At 38.8% G+C, this 22302-nt stretch overlaps 2 protein-coding genes and 1 pseudogene across 2 annotated transcripts in view; 2 read left to right on the top strand and 1 right to left on the bottom strand.

Annotated features, from left to right (window-relative positions):
• The window catches only part of SLC15A2 (solute carrier family 15 member 2), a 40740-nt gene extending 35876 nt beyond the window's left edge, over positions 1-4864 (top strand). Inside the window, 4 exon segments of the mRNA XM_047735533.1 lie at positions 3211-3357; positions 3942-4046; positions 4387-4463; positions 4465-4864. Of these exon segments, the coding sequence (XP_047591489.1) occupies positions 3211-3357; positions 3942-4046; positions 4387-4463; positions 4465-4648 (513 nt within the window). The 3' untranslated portion in view covers positions 4649-4864.
• A 4982-nt stretch (positions 4865-9846) lies between these two features.
• Positions 9847-12195, top strand: LOC125103688 (vacuolar protein sorting-associated protein 29-like; annotated as a pseudogene).
• A 901-nt stretch (positions 12196-13096) lies between these two features.
• ILDR1 (immunoglobulin like domain containing receptor 1) overlaps positions 13097-22302 on the bottom strand; it is a 32550-nt gene continuing 23344 nt past the window's right edge. The window contains 4 exon segments of the mRNA XM_047735408.1: positions 13097-16409; positions 20585-20779; positions 20781-21409; positions 21632-21763. Coding sequence (XP_047591364.1) covers positions 16368-16409; positions 20585-20779; positions 20781-21409; positions 21632-21763 — 998 coding nt within the window. The 3' untranslated portion in view covers positions 13097-16367.

Genomic DNA, 22302 nt, shown 5'->3' with positions numbered 1-22302 from the left:
TTAATGGAGTTATTCTTCTAATTTCAATTTCAGATTGTTCACTGCAAGCGTGTAGAAAAACCAATTGATTTTGTATGTTGATCTTTTATCCTACAACCTTAACTAAATTCATTTATTAGTTTTAATAGTTTTTCTAGTGGATTCCTTAGGGCTTTTTACATACAAACTATGTCATCTATATAGAGATAGCTTTACTTCTTCCTTTTCAATATGGATGCCTTTTATCTCTTTTTCTTGACTGATTGCCGGGATTTGAAGCTCTAGTGTAATGTTGACTAGAAGTAGTGAGAACAGACATTCTCCTGGGGGGGAAGTAATCAGTTTTTTATCATTATGTATGTTAGCTGTGGGTTTTTCATAGATGCCATTTATTTTTTTTCTTTCTTTATTTAAATTCAATTAATTAACATGTAGTATATCATTAGTTTCAGATGTAAAGTTCAATTATTCATCAATTGCATATAACACCCAGTGCTCGTTATATCACATGCCTTCCTTAATGCCCATAGTCAGTTAGTAGGTTAAGTTTCCTTCTATTCTTAGTTTGTTGAAGTTTTTGTTTGTTTGTTTTTTACCATGAAAGGGGGTTGAGTTTTGTTAAGTGCTTGTTCTATGTCTATTGAGAGACTTTCGTGGTTTTTGTCCTTTATCCTATTGATATGGTATGTTACCTTAATTAATGTCCAGATGATAAAACAACCTAGTGATAGTTTTCCAGGGCTGCTGTAACCAGGTTCTACAAGTAGAGTGGCTTAAATATAGGAGTTTATTGTTTTACAGTCATGAAAGCAAGGAGTCCAAGACCAATGTGTTGGTCCTTCTGAGGGCTGTGAAAAAGAATATTTTCCATGCTTTTCCCTTACTTCTAGTGGTTTTCTGGTAACATTTGGTATTCCTTGATATGTAGAAGAATCACCCCAATCACTGCGTTCATCTTCATATGGAATTCTCCTTATATATTGTCTGAGTCCAGTTTTCTTCTTTTTTCACCAAGATACTGGTTATATTGGGTTAGAGCCCACCCCTTATGCCCCATTTTAATACAACTAATTATATCTGCAACAACTCTATATCCAAATAAGGTCACATTCTCAGTTAGGACTCAGTTAGGGTTAGGACTTTAACATATGAGTTTTAAGGGGACACAATGCAACCCATAACACTTGTATTTCTGGTGTTATCCCATTAATCATTTGTTCTGTCTTTTGTGTGCTACTCAAGATTGAAGTCTTATATATTGTTTCTGAATGCCCGGATCTAATAATCATTTGGAGTAGAGATAATAAATTGAAGCCCAGGGGGCCCAGTTTTTTCCATAGTCCTGTTTGTTTGGCCTGCACACTACTGACAAAAGTAATGATAATCATTAGTAATTGACAATACTTAAAATTCAGGAGATTTCACCTAAGAATCTAGATTCTTAATATTTCTTAAAAACAAAATCAGAAGATTTAATAACAGGTATTACCATGTGAGTTGGCTGGAGCTGTACTGACTTTACACTTTAGATGGGGCCTGTGCTATCCACTTCACCACAGCTCCCCATCATTCCCACTCAGCCTGCTTCATTTACTTAACTATCTGCCCATGGCTATTTGAGTATGTGATTTTGATTTAGAAGCTCAGGTCATCGTCTTCCCTTAGCCTAAGAAAATGCAAACCATATGCCCGTGTATTGTTCACAATATCAACTGATAAATCAACTATTTTGAACCCAGTGGCCCTATGGCACAGAGAATCAAGGACATTTGGATACTAGAGACTTTGATTTCAAGACTTTGAAAATCTACCTAATAATGGTTTCACTTTAAGAAATACATACAATTTTAGAATTTTTATCCAGTTCATGACAAATATTAGTAGACATAGCCTATGTAAAATAAAACTAACCATAGCTAGAAACCTGCATAGTAAAAGTACTTCTAGACAAAGAAATAAAGATTAAATAGTCATGTATATTTGGTAAGATTAGTAACAAAAATATTGACCCTGAAAGAGTTCTTTTTGACTAAAATTCTACAGAAAAACTGCCTTTTTGACATAATTTAAATGTGTAAGATTTGAGTTCAGAAATGATGGCCAGTAAATAGAATTTAAATTAGCAGGCAGTATTTGATATAGATTTTTCAAAATTGATCAACAAAATCTTTTATGTAATGTTTACAAGAAATAATTCATTTTGATAAAGTAATTTTAGTAAAATAATGGAAAATGTTAAAAATACTTTGTACTTAACATAGAAAACTGGACAAGGAATTAAACTTTTCTCAAGAATAAGCTTTCTGCTCTGAAAAACGATCTGAGAATTCTGAAGGGGTGGGGGGTGGGAGGTTGGGGGCACCAGGTGGTGGGTATTGTAGAGGGCACGGATTGCATGGAGCACTGGGTGTGGTGCAAAAATAATGAATACTGTTATGCTGAAAAAAAATAAAAGAATAAGCTTTCTGGGGGTGCCTGTGTAGCTCAGTTGTGAAGCATCTGCCTTCAACTCAGATCCTGGAATCCAGCCCCACATTGGGCTCCCTGCTCAGCAGGAAGCCTGCTTCTCCCTCTCCCACTCCCCCTGCTTGTACTCCCTCTTTCACTGTGTTTCTCTCGGTGAAATAAATAAAAGAAAAGAAATCTTCAAAAAAAAAAAAAAGAATGTGCTTTCTGAAAATTCATTGTGTTTGTAAAATTCAGATGCCATTTTATATTTAAAATGTTGGCCAGGATCAGAGTACCTATAGGTCAAAAGGTGGAAATCCAAATAAGAACAATATCAAAATATTCTGCCATTTAGGGACTCTGTCAATAATGGTATCTGACTGACTAAACCCAGGTAAGTGAGTGCAGTGTTACCAAAAGGAATTTTTTTTTTTAAGATTTTATTTATTTGTCAGAGAGAGAGGAGAGCGAGCGAGCTCAGGCAGACAGAATGGCAGGCAGAGGCAGAGGGAGAAGCAGGCTCCCCGCCAAGCAAGGAGCCCGATGTGGGACTCGATCCCAGGACGCTGGGATCATGACCTGAGCCGAAGGCAGCTGCTTAACTAACTGAGCCACCCAGGCGTCCCCCAAAAGGAATTTTAAAAAACTGAAATTTATAGAATTTGCTGTCTCTTGAAGGATGAAAATACAAAGAGGGGATGGGTATAAGATCATAGAATGCTGTAGATCAGAAATATTTACTTGAGACTGCTGATGAACCCATTTCTTCTTTTCCTCACTAAGCACACCAGTCAGGATCCTCAGGCCTGGAAGATGGAAGACATGCCTACCACCAAACTCTCCATTGCATGGCAGCTACCACAGTACACCCTGGTTACAGCTGGGGAGGTCATGTTCTCTGTCACAGGACTTGAGTTTTCCTATTCTCAGGTAGGTTTTTGCAAGTGAAAAGTGGAGGCAAATATATTGCTTGGAGAAGGATGAATTTTAATTATAACACTGCTTTAAATGGTATGTGATCCTGGCCAAGACCTCTATATTTTTTTGGCCTTAGATTTCTTATATATGACCCTGAAGAGGGAGTCATGGCAGTGCAGCATAGTAACTGATGCTGTTTGGGATCTAGGAAAGGGTACTTTAAGAATAAGGACTACGGAGTCAAATTGCCCATGTTCAAATTTTGATTGTACAACTTATCGTGTAAAACTTGAGCAAGTTAATTATCTCTCTAATGATATTTTTCTTTATGTGTAAAGTAAGAATACTGATAGAATTTATCTCTTAGGGTATAATGAAGATTATATGAAATAATGGATTGAAGTATTCAATTAAGAGCTCCATCTTATTATTACTGTTCACATTATTATCACCCCTTAAATCAACATGATAGCTAAAGTTGGAGGAGGAGGAGTTCAAATTTGGAAACTTTTGTGGGAAAAGTTTTCTGAATAGATGCTTGAGTCATAGGGTGGTTTTGGGGAGTTTGTTTACTCACAGACCTGTGTCCTCTTTAGGCTCCCACTAGTATGAAATCTGTACTCCAGGCAGCCTGGTTGTTGACAGTCGCAGTTGGGAATATCATCGTGCTTGTTGTGGCACAGTTCAGTGGCCTGGTACAGGTATGGATCTGATGAAGCAGGAGTTTGTGTTTACCCAAGATTTTCCCTCCAAGTTCCTTTCCTCCCTCTTCCTCCATCCCTTTGCCTCCCACATTCTTCACTCAGTGCTGTGTGTAAGATGGTTAAGATATAAACAGACATTGCCAGGAGAATGGACATGTAGAGTGGCAATAATGGCTGCCATAGACCATATGAGGAGAGGCCAGTGAAGCCATTCTTCTTTTAACAAACCTCTGCCTACGCTGGTGACCCTGAGTCAGTTTGTTCCATAGTCCTCATCCTATGAAGATCCGTTTAAAGTTTCTTCATATTCTTCTCTTATATTTATTTCTTCTTGCAGTGGGCTGAATTCATTTTGTTTTCCTGTCTCCTGCTGGTGGTCTGCCTGATCTTCTCCATCATGGGCTACTATTATGTCCTATAAAGCCAGAGGATTACAGGAGCCAGCAGATAAGCAGATTCCCTATACTCAAGGGAACATGATCAACCTGGAGACCAAGAGACAAAGCTCTGATGGCTCCCTGGACTCTTCCCAGACCCCATTTCTGGGATTTTGTCTGGTTATCACCCATCCTAAGGCATTTTTTTCTCCTACTTGTTAGGGAAGGGAAGTAGCATCATATCTGAGCAGAGGTCCTCTAATTTTCTCTCACGATAGAGGCAGTTCTAGGACTGGATATTCCAGGACATTAAAGAGCAAGTCCCCTGAGACTCTATATCTTCCCATCAGTTACTAAACTCTGTAAACATTGTGTAGTATTCCTGAAGAAGGCCTAGCATCTCTAAATGGCCATTAAAAGCACAAATGTGTAATTGAATTAGTTTCTGGGATTATGTAAAGTTATATGGGAATCCCCTTACTTGCCATTTAGAACCGATGACTCCACATTTTTAGGGATTGATTCAGGGGTAAAATTGCAGAATATCAGAAATGGTACTTCAGGTTTCTTCATAAGCAACATAATTGTACTATTCACTAGGACCTCAAGAATTGGTATTTATGGTGCGATCTGGTATAGGGCCTGACCTCTCAGCTATCCAGTTTTGATAAGACCATAGTAAATTTTTCAGTCCAGGTGGTAGGAAAAAAATGACATTTTATTAAGACATAGAAGACATAGAAGAAATGCATCTTTCTGATAATTACAGTATTTTATCTACTAACCCAAACCCCCCTTTCTTCATACTAATAGATCTTTGGAACCAAATTAAATGTGGTAAGCCTAGTTCTGGAAAACAAGAACATGTATAAATTGTAGAAATTCTGTTGAGTCTTAAGAGTGTACATTTTTCATAGGGACTACAATGTTTCAGCTGGATTATGCCTTTCTAAGGACAGTTATATGGGTACTAATTATAATTTTCCAACCATGCATTTTCAGTGTTGTTGGGTCAGCTTTTTCTTATTATTACATCATTTCTTATTTATTATAACAGATGTTTAATAACAACAATATTTTATGAATCCAACTTCCTTTTTAAATTATTATCCTCTTTAGCCTCAAAGTAGTTGGTCTGTTTTTGGTAAGTTTTTCTGTTTTACTTTTACCATAAATTTAATTTCTTTTTCCAAGTTTTTATTTTACCTCCAGTTAGTTAACATAAAGTGTAATATTAGTTTTATTTTCTCTTTTTTGTTTTTGGTAGGCAGAAAATTGGATTCATTCCTGGCTTATGCTCAGTTGAAATGCCAGAAATCCTCTATAGAAGAAGGAATAAAAAGATTTAGAGAGTGGGGTGCCTGGGTGGCTCTGTCAGTTGTTTTCAGCTTAGGTCATGGTCTCAGAGTTGTGGGATTGAGCTCAGCCTCAGGCTCCCTGGCAGTGAGGAGTCTGCTGGAGATTCTCTCCTTCATTGGCCCCTTCTCCCCTTCTCATTCACATCTCTCTCTCTCTCTCTTTCTCTCTGTGAGGTAAATGAATGAATCTTTAAAAGAAAAAAAAAAGATTTAGGGAGGTAAGTATGTTAGAGTGGGTCTCTCATGTACTACCAACTCAGCCATCCCAGCCCTAAGGACATGCCAGTCACAATAACATTGAGAAATGCATTAGTGAAGGTAGTACCAAAATATTTGAAAAGCACCATAGTGGCTGGCTTCTGTAGGTCAGAGACAAAGGTGGCAAATACTGATATTGAAATGGATTCTATGATTTCAATAAGGAATATGATATCTCAGGGTGGCAGAGACTAGTAAGTAGCACCAAATTATCAGAAGAACAACTTGGGCTGGTTACTTTAGTAGACAGAAGTGCTGGTGGGACAATCATAATGGTTCGAGTCACAGGAATATTTGGAATTAAATAATTGATTATAGGGTCCCTAGGGCTGAAATAGGGAGTTCATCATGTTTACCTAGGTAAAGAAAATCTATGGAGTAAAGGCCCTTTGGTGGGCATTTATATAAAGACACAAACACTCTAATACTCTGAATTCATTCTGAGAGATCCCTTTGCATACCTTTTTCTCCAGACCAACTTAGTACCAATTCTCTAAAGATTTTATTCATTTATTTGAGAGAGAGAGTGAGTGAGAGGTTGAGAGAACACATTGGGGGAGGGTCAGAGGGAGAAGCAGATGCCTTGAAAAGTCCAGGAGGACCCTGCAATCATGACATGAGCAGAAGGCAGACACTTAACCAACTGAGCCACACCCTCAATTCTCGTATTGTTCCTTTCATGTCCCTGACTGTGCTGCCAAATCATTAGCTTTCTAGTCATGTATTACTATAGAGCTTCTCCTTAGGCCAGCTTTCCTTTGTTTTTTTGTTTTTTGTTTTTGGTTTTTTTCAATCATTTTTAAAATTTATTTTCAGCATAACAGTATTCATTGTTTTTGTACCACACCCAGTGCTCCATGCAATCCGTGCCCTCTCTAATGCCCACCACCTGGTTCCTCCAACCTCCCATCCGCCACCTCTTCAAACCCTTCAGATTGTTTTTCAGAGTCCATAGTCTCTCATTGTTCACCTCCCCTTCCAATTTCCCCCAAGAGGCAACCCAGCTTTCCTTTGGACTAAATGAGCAATGAGATGTCATGTTTAGGGTTCTGCCCACTGGATGGAATTACCTTTCTTTTTTTGCAGGGTCACAAACTTGGTGGGACTGCATTGACTTCTGCTGCATTGCAGAAGTCATCACCAACTGTCATGCAAAACCCTCTGCAAAAGACTCAGATTTTTTCTGGCCATCAAGAACATTGCATGTGGCTAAAGTCAAGAATGAGAGCAGGATAGCAGCGCAATGGGAATAGACACACCAGGATTAAGAGCTACCAGCTCATCCAATTTACAATTGCTCAAGCGCAGTCCCAAATATACCACATGATAAAGGAGTATTGCTGGAAATGGCTGATTCTATGGGTTGGTAGATAAAGCACTCAATTCATGTGGGGCAACAGTGATCCATAGTCAAATGAGTATTCAGTCTCCACCATAGCCCAATAGCAAACCAAGAGCTTTTTACTCCAAAACTATGGGCCTTTATGCTGAATCTCCTCTCAGAGCTTCCCCAGAGATCATAACGCATTTGATCATAGATATGTTGCAAGCCACTGGGCTCACTGGTCATAAATAGGATGACCATATAATCTACCATCCAAACTAGGACAGTCTTGAAAATGAAAGGAGGCCCTAGTCATAAATACACTGGGACAATAGGCATAAATTAAAACTAACCTGAGATGTATAGTCATTCGGTCATAGCAGCCAAGTGATTAATTTGTTTGCTTTGTATCCTTGATCAGTCAGAGTGCACACTGAAAGGAATTCAGGAAATTTTGACAGAGAACTCTCAATTTTAAAATATCCTGGATTAGTGGAGTAGGTCATTGAATTTCAAGGTAAGATATCTTCAAGTATCTAAGCAGAAAAAAAGAAATAGTTCTCAAACATTAGTAGGCATGAGAAACATCTGGATGGTTTTTCAAAACATTTCTGGACTCTATACCAAAGTTCCTTATTCAGTAGCCATAAAATGGGGTTTGGTAATTTGCATTTTAACAAATTCCCATATGATGTTGATGCTACTGACCTGGGACCATATATTAAGAGCCACTGATCTACAAAGAAGAGAAAAAGTATTCCCACAGACCATCTTCAGTCTTTTCCACATTAGAATTCAATACCAAATGATAATGGGGCAACTACTACAGTATTCTAAAGAAAAAATTATATCAAGATGTGGTTGAAATTGTAGGGGCCTGACAGCTTTTATAAACATGAACAAACTCAAGTAAAATTGCCTTTATGAGAACCTCTTGCAAAAGCTATGCAATGATGAAGTCCTGATAAGAAAAGATGAATAAAAATAACTTGGGAAAAAAAAATACTTGGGAATGGAGAACCTGCATTAAATAAAAAACCAATATTAATTATGAGAATTATGATTGCAAAATAAATGTTAAAATGATAAAATTTGCATTTACCTAAACAAACTAATGTATCTCATCTATAAGAAATAAAATATGTAAATTTGAGCTTCCTTTTTTTAAAAGATTTTATTTATTTATTAGAAGGAGAGCTTGAGCAGTAGGTAGAGGTGGTGAGGAGGGAAGGACTGGCTAGTTCATATCTTTTTTTTAATTAACATATAATATATTATTTGCTTCAGGCGTACAGGTCTGTGATTCATCAGTCTTGCACAATTCACAGCACTCACCATAGCACATACCCTCCCCAATGTCCATAACCCAGTCACCCTATCCTTCCCCCGCAGCAACCCTCTGTTTGTTTCCTGAGATTAAGAGTCTCTTATGGCTATTTCATATCTTGATGTAGCTGAACTTAAAATGAACTTTGTCCTCCATGAAATTACCCCCAAGAAGCATAATATTTTACTCAACAGAATTGAGACCAGAGCTGGTTTTTATTTTTAAGATGCCTGTATCTTTGTATACTTTTTGTAGATGTTGAAAAATAACTTTGAATAAAAATTATATTTTCTTTGGGTTTTTAAAAATAAATATAACTGGGAACTTTGTTTACTTTGACAACAAAACTAAATCAAGAGGTGAGCAGAGATTACAGGGAATGTGAGAGTGGCTAGCATTTGAAACCTGGGGTTTTAAAGCACAATGACTCCAACTACTCAACATTTTCCTTTGTCTTTTTTCATAATCTGATAGGGCTTTCAAAACCTGGGGTTTTAAGACACAATGATTTCCAACTGCTCAACATTTTCCTTTGTCTTTTTTCAAAATCCAGGAGGGCTCTTTTTAAAAATAAAATCTCTTCAAATGAAATATTTGAAGTTTAACAATTCTTCCAGTTTGTTTCAATTTCCCTTTTTCTGTTAGAAAAGAAAAAAAATTTAAATTAAAATTATCATTCATATGAACACATTTTAAAAGGATTTCTATCATTCATTGTATATCAGAAAACACATTTTGTAATGATGTTTGATCTACTATAGTTAAGATTTTTATTAAGGTATAGTATATATCATAGAATTCACACATTATAAGCATACAATTTCATGATTTTTAGTAAGTTTACAAAATTGTGCAACCATCACCACAATCCAATTTTAGAACATTTCTGTCACCCCGGAAAGAAACCTCCTGTCCATTTGCAGTCAATTCCTGTTCCAACCCTAGTCCTAGGCAACCACTAACTTACTTACTGTCTGTACAGATTTGCCTTTTCTGGCATTTCATATAAATGGGAATCATATGATATGTGGTCTTTTGTATCTGGCTTCTTTCACTTAACATTTTTGAAGTTCATCCATGTTGTAGTATTCATCAGTATTTTGTTTTTCTTTATTACTGAATAGAATTCCATTGTATAGCTATACCACATTTTGTTCATATGTTCACCAGTTGATGGAAATCTGGATTTTTTTCTATTTTTTTTGTTATTATAAATAAGGCTTCTATGAACATTTATATATATTTTATGTAGATAAATTCTCTTGGGTAATAACGGAGTGGAATTTCTGGGTTGTATGGTAAATTTATGTCTAATATGCATTTTTAATTGCCAAAAGTCTTTCAAAGCAGCCCCATCATTTCACATTTCCATCAGCAACTATGAAGGTTTCCATTTTTCCACATTTATGCTACCACTTACTATTGTCTCTTTCCTTATTGTCATTCTAGTGGGTATGAAGTGGTGTCTCACTGTGGTTTTAATTTGTAGTGATAGTATTATTATATAATGATAGTTATTATTTAGAACATCTTTTCATGTGCTCATTAACCATTTTTATGTTTTCCTTTGTGAAATCTCTATTCAAACCTTGTCTCTTTTTAAAAATTTTGTCATTTGTCTTATTTAGCTATAAGATTTCTTTATAGATTATGGTTAGTATTTTTATCAAGGATTTGTGAATATATTCTCTAAGTTTGTGGTTTGTATTTCTGTTTCCTTAATGGTGTCTTTTGAAGTACAAAACTTAAATTTTGATGAAGTCCAATTTATAATTATTTTCTTTTAAGGATTATGCTATTGGTGTCATACTAAGAACTCTTTACTTAATCCAAGGACATAAAGGTTTTCTTCTCTCTTTTTCTCTAAATGTTTTACAGTTTTAACTCTTACATTTAGACTGTTATCCATTTTGAATTAATTATTTACATGTATATGAGGGTTCTAAATCCATCTTTTTACATGTGCCTATCTAAATGACCTAGCATCATTTGTAGAAAAGACAATCCTTCCCTCACAGAATTGCCTAAAAAGCTTTGTAAAAAATCAATTTACCATAAATGTAAAGATTTATTTCTGGACTCTTAATTTGTTCCACTGATCAATATGTCTATACTATGTCAGTACCACACTCTCTTAACTATTATAGCTTTATAGTACATTTTAAAATTGGAAAGAATAAGTCCTCCAATTTCATCTTTCAAGATTGTTTTTACTATGCTGGGAACAGGCTTATGTATAGGGACCAACTCCCACTTGTTCATGGTGTATAATTATTTTTGTATATTTAAATATTTGGTAATATTCTGTTAAGGATTTTTACATCTCAGTTCAGGAAGGATGTTTGTTCATAGTTTTCTCTTTTTTTTTTTTTTGTAATGACTTGCAGTGGCTTTGTGCTGTCTTCCTTAAATGAGCAGGGAGTATGTCCTCTTCTTCTGGAAGAAATTGTATAAAGTTAGTGTTAATTATACTTCTAAAGTTGTGCTAGACTTCTCCAGTAAGACTGTCTTGGTCTGGAGATTTCATTTCAGAGAGCTTTTAATTAAAAATCCAGTTTCCTGAGGTGGCAGCGCTTGTGGTGACTGAGCGGAGCCCAGTGACAGGATGTTGGTGTTGGTAAAAAGAGACCCGCATATCCCATATTAGTTTGCCAGCTAAAAAAACTGCTGGTGCCAGGAAAGATTCAACATTCTCTGTGCTGGAAACTTTGGACCAAAACCAGCTACGACTATCTCAAGACTTTGGCCCGTGATATTCAGATTGTAAGAAGAGACTTTGATGAGAATCTGAATTATCTAGAACAGAAAGTTGTAACTGCTGGGCAGTTCAAAATCGGTTTGCTCCATGGGCATCAAGTTATTCCATGGGAAAATATGGGCATCAGGTTATTCCATGGGGAGATATGGACATCAAGTCATTCCATGGGAGATATAGCCAGCTTAAGCCCTGTTGCAGAGGTAGTTTGATGTGGACACTCTTATCTCATACGCACAAATTTGAAGCATATGAGCATTAAAAAATTTTACATTAACCCAGGTTCCTCCAGCGGAGCAGATAATGTTTTGGAAACAAACATTATTCCTTCATTTGTGTTGAGAGATATCCAGGCTTCTACAGTTGTCACTTACCTGTATCAGTAAACTGGACATGATGTGAAAATAGAACAAATTGAGTATAAAAAAAATCTTAAAGCCAAAAAAATTCAATTTCCTTAATGGCTATAGAACTTTTGAGATGATTTATTACATCTTAGTTGAATTTTGGCTGTTTGTGGTTCTCAGGGAATGATTTCATTTCTTCTAAGCCACCATACTTATGAGCATAAAGTTATAGGTAGTACTCTCATTATTTATTTATAATTATTGCTTAATAACTATATGATAATTATGTTTATTATTTATTTTATACTTTTGTACTTACTTTATACTGGCTGCAGTATCTGGAATGATATTTCCTATTTCATCCTGATTATTGATAGTATGTATTTTGTTTTTGTCAGTCTTAATGGAGGTTTATCGATTTTATTGATATTTTTGAAGAACAAGCTTCTTGTTTCTTGAGTTATTTGGTAATGTTTTCTATTTGCAGTTTTATTTTCTGTTCTTATATTAGTTCATACCTTTGTTTATTTTGGGTTTGTTTTGCTCCTTTCTCTAGTTTATTGAATTAAGAACTTAGATTACAGAAATTGACATCTTTCCCCATTTAAATGTAAACATTTAGTGTTATAAATTTCCCTCTCAGTACTGATTTAGCTGGATACTACATATTTTGATATGTTGTGTTCTCATTTTTATTTAGTTCTATGTACTTTTAAAATTCCCCTTGAGACCTCCTTTTTGTCCATAATTTAGAAGTGTGTTTGCTTAGTTTCCAAGGGTTTCAAGAGTTTCCTGTTGTCTTTGTTATAGATTTTCAGTTTGATTCCATGATAGTCAGAGCACACATTCTGTATGATTTCAATTCTTCTACATTTGTTTCTCTTCTATAGCCCTTAGTTTGTTTCCTTTTGTCCCATGGTTTGTCTCCCTCTCATTTCTTCCCATTCAGTTTTCCTTCCCTTCCCCTATGGTCCTCCAAGTTATTCCTTCTGTTCCTCATATGATTGAAACCATATAATAATTGTCTTTGCTTGACTTATTTCACTTAGCATAATCCCTCCAGTTCCATCATGTTGATATAAATGGTAGGTATTCATCCTTTCTGATGTCTGAGTAATACTTTTGAGTTTTTCTCCCTGTATAATTTTCATGGTGGTTACTGTGGGTGCTAATTATAACGATGTCCTGGTATCAACATTTACCACTTCAGATGAAGTATAGAAAGTTCACTTCCATTTAGGTCTCTTTACCTTTCCCACCTTTAAATATCATTGTTTTGAGTATTAGTATTATAATTTTTGTTTCAATCTGTTTATAAAACTCATAAGGAAATGTGCTATTGTATGGACTCATATTTCTGTTCTTTCTATTGTTTCTTCTTGATTCCTGATGCTGTAAGTTTCCTTCTTTTATCATTTCCTTTCTGCTTGGAGAACTTCAGTCTTTTCACAGTAGGCCTGCTAGTCACAGAATCTTAACTTTCACTCATCTCTGAATGTCTTTATTTTCCCTGAAAAATAGCTTTTCCAGATAGAGAACTATGTTAACAGTTCTTTTCTTTTTAGCCCTTTCCTTCTTCATGGTTTTACATAACAAATCCACTTAAATTGGTGTTTCCTACAGAGAAAGCCTTGTTTCTCTTTGGCTCCTTTCAAGAGTTTTTGTCCTTTTTTAAAAGTTTAATTATGATGTATCTTGTCATGGATCCTTTAGGTTTATCCTGTTTGGGTTCATTTAGCTTTTGGGTTCATTCAATCTCTAAGTTGGTGTCTTTCATCAAATACGGGAAGTTCCCAGCCATTATTTCTTCAAATACTCATTCATCCCTACTTTTCTCCTCTACTCTCTGGGACTCCAATGATATTAGATATTCTGTTGTAGTCTTACAGGTCCCTGAGACTCTGTTCATTTTTTCCAGTTTCTTTTCTATTGTTCAAATTGAGTGAATTCTATTGTTCTGTCCTCATGTTCACTGATTGTAGCCTCCCATTTCCACTCTTCTGTTGAGCTCATCTTGTGAGTTTTTAATTTCTGAGCTTTGTATTTTTCAGTTTTATAATTCCCTTTTCTTTTTTGCATAATTATTATTTCTTTTTTGCGATTTTCTATTTCTTAAGAGAATTGTAATTGATTGTTGTAGCATTTTTATAATATCTGCCTTCAAATTCTTATCAGATGATTCCAACATCTGATTCATATCAGGTTGGCATCAGGTGATTTCGTTTTTCATTCAAGTTGTGATTTTCTTGGTTCTTGGTTTGTATCCTGGTCATTTTGTCTATTATGTTAGGATACTCTGGGTCCTATTTTAATATTTTATTTTATAGGAAGTTACTCTATTAGGTTCAACATACAAGTTGTCACCTACTTTTGCAGGCCATGATTCCAATGGCAGTTTAATGATTCAGAACATTTGTGATGTTATGTTGGTCTATTTGATGTACATGGTTCTGCTAAGGATCACTCTGGTCTCTGTCAGTGCTGCCTGAGGTGACAGACAGAATTTCCCCTGGCTGGGTTGCTAGATATCTCTTGGTGAGGAGTATGTAGAAATCTTTCTCTTGGTGTTCCCCTGCTACCCTAGTTAATCTGGGCCAGGGAGGAGAGTATCAGTTTCATGGAAACAAGTGGCTTCCAGGCTCAGGCTGTTAGCTGTGACAGGTCCTTTTTCCTGGTTTCGTAGTCAGCACTACTATCTCTGGGCAGTGGAAGAGAGTCTCTGGCCCTTGGGAACAAAGAGCTTTCTCAGCTGGGTTACCCACTTTATCTGAGCCTCTTACTGGTTCTTCCTACTCACCATAGTACTTCTCCATGGAAGAGTCTCTGGCCTAGCAGGGAAGGAGCGTACTTCCCCTGGTCACTTATTTTTGGCAGGGTTCCTAGACGGTCCCCGTTGCCCGAGGTTGTCAAAGCGACTCCCACTAAATCCAGGGGGAAGAATGAGCTATATTACCTTCTTTTGCTAGGTGGGAAGTTGGGAAATGCCAGCTCTGGGTGTCTTTTTTGGTTGGGGGATTCAAGATACTCTGCCTCTGTGTTATGCCTCACACCCTGAGTTCCCAAACCACCTTGCCGCCTTCTTAACATCCTTTAGAGTTCTCCTTTGCCTGTTTCTCATGCCATTTCCAGGGTTTATAAAGTTATGCTTAGTGGAAAGGAGCAAGGAAAAAGTCTATACCATCTTGTCCAGACCCAGAAGACCCTCACCTACTCAATTTTATGTCTTCTTTATCTGTTAAAAATTTTTTATTTTTGTTTCTGTTTTGCTATTTTAGACCCAGTTACATTATAGACATCAAAAATCTGAAAGTAATCTTTGCCTGATGCACGCATTTAATCTATTTTCTCTGGATGTAATTAATGAGGCTGGGGGGGAAAATGAATGTGTCAACACAATAGAATCTAAATTGAGAATAAGGCCATATACATAAAGATACTGTTAAGGAGTGTACGTGCACACACACACACACACACACACACCCCTCCTTTCAGACCATCTTCTTCCAATCTTCTCAAGGAGCATCTCTACATCAAGCACAGATGGATTCATGAAACCAGCAAAGGGATTGGGGAAAATGGGAGGGAGTAGTAGAGCTTACTATAGAGAGGGGATAGTCCTCTCCTCCTGGGGTTCTCTCAGTGGCCAGACCTACCTCGATGCTTCTGCTTGGGAAATCTCAACTCTACAAGGCTGAGTGGTGCCAGGAGAAAGGTGACTCCAAACTATCCAAGTCCAAGATGACTCCAAACTATCCAAGAAGAGCCAAGCTGGCTCTTCTCTGAGATTTAGTAGGGAAGAAAACTCAAGTGCACCAAAGTAAGTATTAATTTGGGACAGAATCCTTAGGTCAGTATATTTTCTTTCTAATTTATTTGTATACTGTGTTGTTCCCAAGAAGAATGTAAAGTGATTTTAGTGGATACATAATATGTAAGGATATATAAATTAGATGTAGCCCCCCCCCAAAAAAAAGGAGGAGGAGGGGGGAGGAGAAAACAAGGGAGAGAGATAAGTTTGGTGTATAACTGCTTCTCAGTGATCTTCTACACTTGCCTAAATAACCCATGAGAGCATTTCCTGTACCATCTCTGACTTGACCCTCAGGAGCCCTCAAGACTGGGCACGGGTGTAGCAAGGCGGACTCCTAAAATGGAGGTATCTTATAGAAATAGAGACAAGTTCCTATGGAAATTTCCATATTCAATAAATTTCCTGTACCTGAAACATGTTTGATTTCTTCTTAAAGATTCCTGAGTTCTCACTTTGAGAATGGCCATAGTTCTGAGCTCTGTAACCTAGTTGAAGACTCAGGCTACTAATTTCCTGAGAGATCACAAACCAGTTAGAGTCCATTACAAGTCAGACACTCTAAATGTGCAGAGTGTGAGCCAAAGCTAACACTATAGTCATTAATTCCTCAAACTCTTGTTTTTAATATTTTTCTATTTTGTTCTCAGAATCTGCAAGATAGACACTTTCAGTGTCCCTCCCAAGTCAGCTGGAAATCTGGGTGATGTTGATGACATGTGGGAGCTGAGGAGTAGTCAAAGATGTAGCGCTGTGCCAGGTGACTAAATGACCACACTCCTTCCACTATGGGAGCTGTCTCTCTCCTGGGGAATAGAACACAAAAGAATCCAGTCAGCTGGGATCTATTGTCTGTGCATACAAAATACAAGGTTCACTTGATCCTGGTGCAAATCCTAGGTGAGTTGTGGGACAACATAACTGAACCTAAAAAATACTTCTTGACTCCTCATGAAGCCAGTCTCTTCCCCAGGCTTAGGTTTCTCCTCTTTCATAACTTCCTGGAGCCTCCCTCAAATACCTTTAATGTTTAAAAATTTCTTACAGTCTCATTCACTTTGCCTCCTGATGAGTTCAACACCTTCAAATCTTCCTTAGACTGATTCGTCAGCCTATCTCCCTACCATTCGTCAGCCTGTCCATTCGTCAGCCTATCTCCCTACCATTTGTTCATGAAGACATGGCCCAGTTCTTCTTTTTCCTATTCATATTCTCTTGAACCACTTCCTTTTGGCCCTTTTCTAAAAAGTTGAGCTTCATACCTTAGTATTTCTCTCAAGTTATTTTTCAAAGATCATTATCTCTTACTGACCAAACTCAGTGACTTTTCTTCAGCTTGATCTTTTGGCTTTTTCAACTTGTTCTATCAGGGCAAAGACAATGTCTATGTTTCTATGTTTCTCATATTTCTAACTACGTATTATTGGGGATCATTCCTAAATTTGAATATCTATAGCTATAGTTCAAGAATGTGACCTTTCTTATCCTATTTGAAATGGCAAAACAAGGTATCTGTCCCAAAACCTACCATTAAATGCATTGTATATGTATATACATTCATGTTACTATAAAAAAAATTGTTTCAATTTTATCAGGAAAATGAGTTTTAAGGAGCGTGGCTTCTAATCAAAATGCAATGGGATGAATATTCTCTGATACAAAGAAAAGCAATGAAATGGGACAAAAGAAACTTGTGCAGGGCTTGCTGAAGAGAAACCTAGACATGATCAAGGAATTGTATTAAAAGTAGAAGATTAAGTATACTGAGTAAAAATTTTTTTATTAAATCAAGTCAAGAAAAATGAAAAAAAAAAGAATCTGGATTCTCTACTGAAAGTTTGAGTTTAATTGGAGAAGAAGGAATGCAGGAGTTTCTTTGTATTAAGAACAGGAGGTATAGGGCAACTTGTAACAAACCAGAAATGCCTTGGGAAGCCCTTTCTTGTAGGGCAAGATTAGAAAGAAAGATAATCCATTTGAAGGAGGCCAGGAACAGAGGAGCAACCCAGTCTGAAACCACAGGAGTTAAAACTTGACATTACATGGGGCACCTGGGTGGCTCAGTGGGTTAAAGCCTCTGCCTCCGGCTCAGGTCATGATCCCAGGGTCCTGGGATCAAGCCCCGCATCGGGCTCTCTGCTTGGTGGGAGCCTGCTTCCTCCTCTCTCTCTGCCTGCTTCTCTGTCTACTTGTGATCTCTTTCTGTCAAATAAATAAATAATATCTTTAAAAAAAAAAAAACTTGACATTACAGTTTCCTGTATTTTTGAAGATGTAGCCTTTGATGAAGTGAAAAAAACACCAAAACCTGAGGTCAGATCTCTGCTGGAATCCTGATTCTGTAGTCAAATGGGAGATTCCTCAACATAACTCTCCCATTTTCTCTCATGGCACTGTGCAGAGAATAGTTCTCTTACCTTTTTGGATGGAAGCCCTTGTTCCTCAGTATCTACTTGCTAAATATTATCCTTAGAGAGAAGGTTCCATGTAAGCCAAGAGGTTTTTTGATTAATGCATACTGCTCTGAATATTTAATAAAGTATTTTTAATAAGCATTTGTTAAAAGTTATGGTGAAGCTGTAACTGCTGAAAGATTGATTTAAAAAAAATAGTGATACATTATTTAACTCAAGAGCAAAGGCAACTTCGTTATACATAATCAAAGATTGCCATCTAGTGGCCCAATTGTGTTATAAGTTCTGAAGTTAGCAGCAAGCTCCTGAAGGCCTTCAGAGGTTAGAAAAGTGTATGGCGGGAGGGGGAGGGAAAATAGTGTATGGGAAGCATCCAGCCTCACCAAGGAGAGCAGTAAAGAGTAAGACTTTGGCCCTGGAGGCTTTTGCTTCACTGAAGGCATTCAAAATTCAGACTATAAACAAAACACTGTGCTCTCAAACCAACCAATCTTCTAAAGCCAGCCATAGCCCTGGGCCTGTACTCATTCAGAATATGAGTAAAGAGGTTCAATGTGATAATGTGATAACTCGGGAGATAAGCTCAGAGAAATTCAAAACAATGAATGGGCACCTTCAAAATGATCCTTAGCAAAATCTTTGCATCTTGTGAGCAACTTACAATAGAAAAATTTGGTTTGCTTGCGGTAGAATTAGTGGTGTGTACATCTTAATGATAAAGGAAGCTGTGAGACTTTTAGAAAATGAGGAAGAAATAAAGTTACCCAGGAAGAAATATAATAGGGAAACACCACTGCCCGAAATGATTCTTGTTTCTTTCAAATGAGGCTGCATAAAGTTACTGAAAAGGTACAGGCTTGAGAGTCAGCAGGCTACCCATGTTCACATTCTGGCTTCACTGCCTATTGGCTGTGTGACGTCGAGCATGATATCCAATGTCACTGAGCCTCACACATGGTTGCAAAGATTAAATAAATAAGTTTTGGAAAAGGCTTACCCAATATCTGGAACATAACAAGTGTTTCTTTCACCTACTCTCTTATAAGAAACCACATAATTTCACTTAAAGAGAAGAAACTTAAGAAAAACTTCAAAGATAGGGTTTGGATTTGAGGTCAAAAACTGCCTTTCAAATTACATTTTTTTCTGTTAAAATGAAGATAAGAGAGAGTCACTCTCTGACTAAAGTAGCAGCAGTTGTCCTGGCTTTAACTGGTTCCAGGTGTTCTTCCAGGATATAATTTTCTTATTGATAACATGGAAGAAAGAGTTGTATCCACTATAAAAATGAAGACAAGAGTATAAACCTCACAGGATGCTGTGAGGGTTAAATGGAATATGGCATCAATGGCCATAGTTAGGTACCACTTAGTAAGGATACTTACTAAATTTCATTGTTACTGGTCTTTGCCTCTTTCCAGGACATCTATGAGAACTGTCATTATTTTAGAACTACCTACAGGACTTTGCTACCTTCCTCATGAATTACTCTTTCGCCACGGCTCTTATCTAGAAAAGCTAGCACTATAGCTCCCATAAGGTGCCTGTTTCTTTGCATACTCCATGCCTGGGATTGGTTTAAACTTGCATTTCCAGACATCCTTGGAAGTGTGTGGGAGACTAAAATTCTTCCTATAATATTCTCTACTCTGGAACTTCCCTCAGAGCCTACTACATATCCCTTTATCTCAAGGAAGCAAAGTAGAAAAGGATTTTGGTCAGATAGAGAAATAGGTTTTCATTTAAGTTGACTCTGAAGCCAGTTCATGAATATTTTGAGCCATGGCAGCATAATTTTGCAAAGTGACATAAGGGAACACATCGTTTTGGTATATCAATTATAAAATGATTTTTAAAAGTCATTATCTTTAAAAAATTGAAGGCCTAAAAGGCCTATGATCCCTCTTTGCACCCCTTTTAGGTTAGTAAGCTATGACTGGCACTCATTGGCACCTTGCCTGTTCCTAAAACCGTAAACCCTAAAGTTTTGACTCATATTGGGAATATAAGTTGTTTTTTATTTGTTTGTTGCTTGTTTAATCAGTTTAAGGATTCTTTCCAGGGGGTCTCACAGGACCTCATCCTCAAATACAAGGCCTTGCACACTGACTTGCTGCCCGCAGAAGTGGCACAAATGTCCTCTGTCAGGCATGGTCTAATTTGGGGTATGGAAATAGGGTTGCTAAGTAAAGACAGGCAGCTATGACAGGAAGTAAAGCCTTAGCCACGAAACCTGCATTTAAGTCTTAGCTCCCTACTCAGGGGCGCTGAATTATTCTGGGCCTTGTTTCTTCATCTGTGAAATGGGGGAACCCTGCCTCACGAGACTGTGAGGAGGGCTGGTCTGAGGATGAGAAGGCCCTTTTTAAGCATCAAGCATGGAGCCCTCCCTCTGCCCTCTGGATGGTACAGGCCCCTTCTAGCTCTGACAAGAGGTCTCACCACGCCTACAGGGCAAGCTCAAGGACGAGGTACCCTCATCAGGGGCAGGCGGGGTGGCCTGTGTCAGCTGTGGCCAAGCCCCGCTCTGCCCACACCCCACCCGCAGCAGGATGCCCCAGGCTCACCGAACGCCTCTCCACACTCCCTTTTTTCCTGCCATTCTTGCCTGGCATGACATCCAGTGAGCGGTAGCTGGGTGGCTTCTCCTCAGGCCAGTTAGAGGAGTGTGAGCTGTGGTGGCGGTGGGTTCCCCAGCTCTGGGGGTGCCTCTCCTTCTCATCCTCCTCAGAGCTCCAGGAACTGAGGCCAGAAGGCAAGGGGAGGGGAGTAGCTACGGTGTCTGCGCCTCCGGTGCCTCTGTGCATTCTCCTGGGGTCTGGGCCTGCGGGGTCCGTCTGGGTACCGGCTCCGGAGAGGTGGGTGGTCGGGCCGCCAACGGGACTCCCTTGATGAGGGGCCATCGCTGAGGCTGTCCCTGTCTGACCAGGGCAAAGGGGACCCGTGCACCCCAGAGCGGTGGTGTCTTCCCCTCCGAAGTTGGTTCAGCTCCCGTGCCTCCAACGCCCAGCGCTTAGGCTCCTGGTCCTGAAGCTCCTGGTGGAAATCAGAATAGTGGGGCTGCCTTCTCCCCTCCCTCGGATCCCAGGGTCCAGGGGGAATTGGGGTAAGCCATTGCTGGTGGGAGGAGTTGTTGGTCCTCCTTGAGGACGGCAGGTCTCTGATCAGTGGGGGCAGGTGGATGATTCTGCGCTCCACAACCTCAGAGCCCAAAGAGGACAGCATGCTGCAGGCTTGGCCAGATATGGCTTTGAGGTCATGGGGCAGAGGCTGGGCTGGGTTGAGGTTCCGAAGCTCTTTCTCCAAATACTCTAAGACACCATTTGCAATGGGAGGGTAAGCGGTGGTCTGGGTCATTGGCATCGGTGGGAGGCTGGATCGCAGGGACAAATCTGAATAGAAACAAGGATAAGAACATGCAGAACTGCTGGCCCAAAACATACTCCTCAGAACCAGGGCACCAGAATGCCACATTAATCAGCTTGCATCTATCCCGACCCCATCCTCAATCCCAGATACCCGCCATATTTATTGGTCATGAGGGTCCCAATGTAGACCCAGTGCCTACCCTTGCCCTCTGCCCCCTTCCATCCCAAATCTCGGGCAAGGTTTACCTCGCTGCAGCAGCGGGTTCATTGGATAAGATGAAACCTGGGAGCTCCTGTCCGCCCCCCCAGTATAGGGGTTTTCCATCATCTGAGGACCTAGGGCCTGAGCCTGCTTCAGGTAGCGGTGGCGGGCCAGGGCTGCAGGGGAAAAAGGAGAAATGCAGACCCTAACCCAGGACAAGTCCCACACCTCCCACTTCACTTCTTTCTACCCAGTGGCCTTGCTAAGAGGCCAGTTCTAACCTATCTTGTATAGGAGTCAGAGTTAAAGGAGCAGTAACCCATCAGTCATCTGGCAAGGGGCTGGAAATGTACTCCAGGAAAGTATACATATAACATCTGACTTCCCAGTCTTGAAAACATTGCATCATCCTGCCATTCCCAGGTTCCCCTAAGATGTAGGTAGATACATGGATATGAGCAATACATGAAATCCCAGGTCCTGGGCCAACAAGGCCTTCAGCCACAGGCCAAATAGAGAAGATGCAGACACAAAGGACTTCAAGGGGGCTGTGAGGCCGGGGCTGCCAGGGAACCTCAGGTCTGCCTGCTCAAGGCGGAAAAAGGAAAACAAAAAACCAAAAAAACGATGTAGGTGCTGAGGTCAATGGGCAGAATTACTGGTAGAGGGAAGGACTCTGAAGAACCTTCTAGCTGGTGTTCTAGACCTTGGGGGG

This window comes from Lutra lutra, chromosome 1 (genome assembly GCF_902655055.1).
Source record: "Lutra lutra chromosome 1, mLutLut1.2, whole genome shotgun sequence".
NCBI classification, from domain to species: Eukaryota; Metazoa; Chordata; class Mammalia; order Carnivora; family Mustelidae; genus Lutra; species Lutra lutra.
Note: the sequence above shows the minus strand (reverse complement) of the source record. Positions and strands in the feature narration are given on the sequence as shown.